The following is a 4,198-nucleotide window of genomic DNA, read 5'->3' on the forward strand; positions in this document are numbered from 1 at the left end:
AACCGCAGAAAATCTTGCTGTTCTGTGAAGTAAATTAAAAAGTTACCTAAAAGTGACGTATTTTAATAAAGACGTTTCTACCCAGCTCATGCCCGAGAGGGCCTTTGACCATGTGTTCTTTAAACATTTATAAATGTCATTCATGAAGCGAGAAATTTGCTTTTCTGCTTTAATTGGTTATCAGTCACAAGCTTCCCTTGGACTGTTTTTACATCCATTAATTAGCCCTATTAATGACTTACTGTACTGTTAGATAAGTGGTTAGTTTGGTGTTTCTGGTCAGTTCATTAATGGCTAGGGTGTATCCAGCTAACGATTAAAGTGCCTTAATTAGCAGTGGCTAGAGGAAAAATAAGGATTAGTCCTGAGGTTCTGTTTTATTTATTTATTTTTGGTCTGAAGAAAAAAGATTGAAAAGGTTTAAGGTTCAGAGGTTTGAGGGGAAATGAACAAGAGAGCCAATAGAATGATGAATGTGCTTTTCTCCTGGAAAAGAGAGGGAGGGCTGTTTCACACAAGAGGAAAAGAAGAAATAGTTTTTTTCCTCCAGCATTATAAACATGTAGCTTTGACGGATTTAAACTCGCTGTAGTTGCTGATGACTTGAGTCCTCTCAAGTCTTCAGAGGTCTGGCTTTTAGTCTGACACCGGTGGCAAATGTAGACGTGCTGAACTAGATATCAACAAAACCGAGATCAAACAGTACATAAGATGTGGTGGTTTGTTTGATTCTGCATATTTTTGTGGTTCGTACATATGTTCAAGAAAACTGTAAACCTTTTTTGCCATTGTACAAAATCATCTCTGGCTTTTTTTGGTTTGTATGTAGAACAGTATGGAATTGTTTGCAATTACTGAAGGTGGATGTTAATAGTGAATCAGCTATCTGATCTCTTCACTCAGTATGACTTTAAAACACTATTTATTAATTTTTTAATAATAATGTAAATATATCCTTTTTGTTAAGAAATATTGAATTCATTTATATCCATGAACTACTACAGACAATTTAATACTACCACTACATCTAATATGCAGTGTTGTATTGGTTTTATTTAAACTGCTTATATATCAAATTGTTAATAGTGAATCCGTTAATAGTGAAACCCTGGTCACTTCACTCACCATGACTTTAAAACATTAATTTTTTTTAAATAATGTAGAAATTAGAGGTCGACCGATGTATCGGTTTTGCTGATTAATCGGCCCCGATAGTTGATTGGTGAAACTATCGGTTATCAGCAAAAATCCATGACTATAGTTTTTCCTGGTTGTGTCCATTGCTGGAGCCGCTGAGAAGGTCCTCTTTATACATAAAAGTCCCTATAGTCTTTGTTATACAGCACAAGAGTGGCCTAGAGGTGGAAATCACTGACAGCACTTGCAGTTTGTTTAGATGCGTGATACTGCCGGCTGCACAGAGCACTTCAGAGGCGGATTTAAAACATAGACAATTAAACGGTGTGTGTACACCGTATACTGTAGTGAATGTTTTCATATCATTACTAAGTGATTAATTTGTTGAATAGATTTTATTTTCTGTTCAGTATCCATTTTAAAAACTATCGGTTAATTAATCGGTATGAGCCAGTGTGGGCCAACTTAGCTATCGGTATCGGTAAAATCCAATATCGGTTGACCTCTAGTAGAAATATACTGTGTTATTAATAAAATAATGATTTTATTTATATATTGAATTATTAATTGTTGTACATTAACTACTAAAGACAATCTTATACTACTACTAATAATGTTGTTTTAATTAATTTTTTTTAATTATTTTCGAAGAATGAAGTTTAAAGCTGTTTGAAATAAATTCTGAATCTGTTTTTGCTTTGTTTTCTCTGCTACAGATTGTAAAGCTAATGAACTGGACGACTCACTGAAAAACACGTCAAGATTATGCCTGCATTCCCTCTGGGTTACGCTGAACACGAGTGTGTGCCCGGATCCTGGCGGCGGCTGTGAAATCCACCCTCCACCTACCCCACCCTCAACGTTCAAAACTGGCGATGTCCAGGGTACCGAGTCCGCCCCCTCCTGCAGAAATGACCAGCGGCCCTGTGGCCGAAAGCTGGTGTTACACACAGGTGAGTGAGTGTGTGTGTGTGTGTGGGGGGGTTCTGGGTCAGTCGGTGAAAGTGTATACTCTGCGACAGGGGTGCTCAATTCTGATGGTCTACCTTCAGAGTTCGTTCCATGTCTAATCAAACACACCTGAACCAGCCAATCAAACTTCATGGGTTTACTTGAAAATTACTGGCAGGTGTGTTAGACCAAGGCTGGAACTAAATTGTGCAGGAAGCTAGATCTTACAGGTGCAGATCTGAGCACCACTGGTGTCCCAGACACATATTAAGTTTCGTTTGATGCTAAAAATGGCCAATCAACAGGACCATGTGGGATTGGCATCCTTTTTTATCTGCTGAATAGAATTAGAAGTAGTTTTGAAATAACATTTTAAAGGTAAAAATTACCTTGTGGTAATTAACCCATGTGTTGATTTTAAACAACACATGGGTTGTTTATATATAAATCCCTATGACTTCATTTTGTGGAACACAAAAGGAGTAGTTTATAAGAATGTTAATGTTGCTCTTTTTCATTCTAAAAAAATAAAAATACAGTTACTGGGGCAGTGAAGCTTCATAAAGGACCAAAACACACCATTAAAAGTCACTCAAGTTTTCTACAATTATTTTTTAATATTTTTGAAATACATTTTTATGCTCACCGAGGCTGCATTTATTTAATCAAAAATAAAGCAAAAACAGAATAACTGTTTTCTGTTTTAATTACTGTTTTCTATTTAAATATATTTAAAAATGTAATTTATTCTTGTGATGGCAAAGTGATCCAAAATTATTCTAATATGCTGATTTGGTGCTCAAGAAAGATTTCTTATGTTGAAAACACTTGTGCTGCTTAATATTGTAGAAACCGTAATACATTTTTTGTTTTGAGATTCTTTGAATAGAAAGAAAATTCGAAAGAGCAGCATTTATTCAAAACACAAGTCTTACCAATATTTGATATACATATAAATAATATAAGCATTACTAAACCTTATATTTGTTTGAGAAAGCATCTTTGTATGCACCTGAATGATCTGAGTATGTGTCTGTTTGTCTAAAAATATGTAATGGCCATTATCTTCTCTGTGTTTTGAGTGTGTGTGACTTCACAGGACCCTCCATGTGTTCAGAATCCCCACGACTAGTGCAACATGTTCCATTAATGCTTTCATTTATCTTGCCATCATTCTCCCCCAGTGTTTTTGTTTGAGGTCTTTTTATTCCTTGCTCTCCCCATCCTGTTTGTTGTCAGAGCGCATTAAGATAAAAGGCGGTTTTGATGTGTCGCTTTTTGATGTCTTGGCCAATACTTGCGGATCTAATGTAGGAAAGGGGGAAAAAAGTAGATGGATAAATGGAAGAATGAAGTGTCTTGTCTGTTATCTTCTTGTGTGTTTGTGTTTGTCCAGATCAAAGTGGTTAAGTTCTCCTATATGTGGACTATCAACAACTTCAGCTTCTGCCGGGAGGAGATGGGCGAGGTCATCAAAAGCTCCACCTTCTCCTCGGGGGCCAATGACAAGCTTAAATGGTAAGACAGGGAGGAGCGCACATGGATTTGCATAATAATTTAAGTTGTTGTTTTTTTTTTTCAGATAAAAGTTTAGACTAAAGCCCTATTCGCACGGGATTAGTATTACCTGGTGACCTCCAGTCATTTGTAATAATTGCGGAGGTTGTCTGTGATCTTAATCCCGTGCGAATCGGCCATGTCTGTAATTTGTAAAGTAAAAATTCCCCCGCAAATGACCTAGCATATTTCGCCGAATATCGAGGTCCTGTGCTAATATTAGTCCCGTGCGAATCGGCATCTCTGTGATTCGGCCAGCATTTGGCAGGTCGTATATCATTTTTCCAGGTTTTTGTTTCCTGTGCGCCTTTTTGTCCATCTTCCGCGAAGAATGGAGCTGCGTTGGAGTGTTTGATAGTGTTTTGGGTGCTGTCATCATATCATTACACCATACAATTTGCAAAAAGAGAACACTGAAAAGGTTTTGAGGTTAATGTGTTACAAATAAATCAAGCACAAAGCTTGAGATATTATTTTAACCTGGTGAAATGTAAATGACACAGGGCACGAAACTATATTAGTTTTTTTTTTTTTTTTTTTTAATTCCCTCTGG

The 4,198-nt window shown here is 36.7% G+C and overlaps 1 protein-coding gene across 3 annotated transcripts in view; it reads left to right on the forward strand.

Moving 5' to 3' along the window:
- The first annotated feature begins 1,855 nt into the window (after positions 1-1,855).
- The window catches only part of spop (speckle type BTB/POZ protein), a 30,335-nt gene continuing 27,992 nt past the window's right edge, over positions 1,856-4,198 (forward strand). For all 3 annotated transcript variants that reach the window (XM_016279710.1, XM_016279709.1, XM_016279711.1), the window contains exons 1-2: positions 1,856-2,090; positions 3,485-3,606. In XM_016279710.1, the coding sequence (XP_016135196.1) occupies positions 2,013-2,090; positions 3,485-3,606 (200 nt within the window). In that variant the 5' untranslated portion in view covers positions 1,856-2,012. The remainder of the gene's footprint in view (positions 2,091-3,484; positions 3,607-4,198) is intronic.

This window comes from Sinocyclocheilus grahami, unplaced genomic scaffold (assembly GCF_001515645.1).
Source record: "Sinocyclocheilus grahami isolate Dianchi unplaced genomic scaffold, SAMN03320097.WGS_v1.1 scaffold133.1, whole genome shotgun sequence".
In the NCBI taxonomy this organism is placed as follows: Eukaryota; Metazoa; Chordata; class Actinopteri; order Cypriniformes; family Cyprinidae; genus Sinocyclocheilus; species Sinocyclocheilus grahami.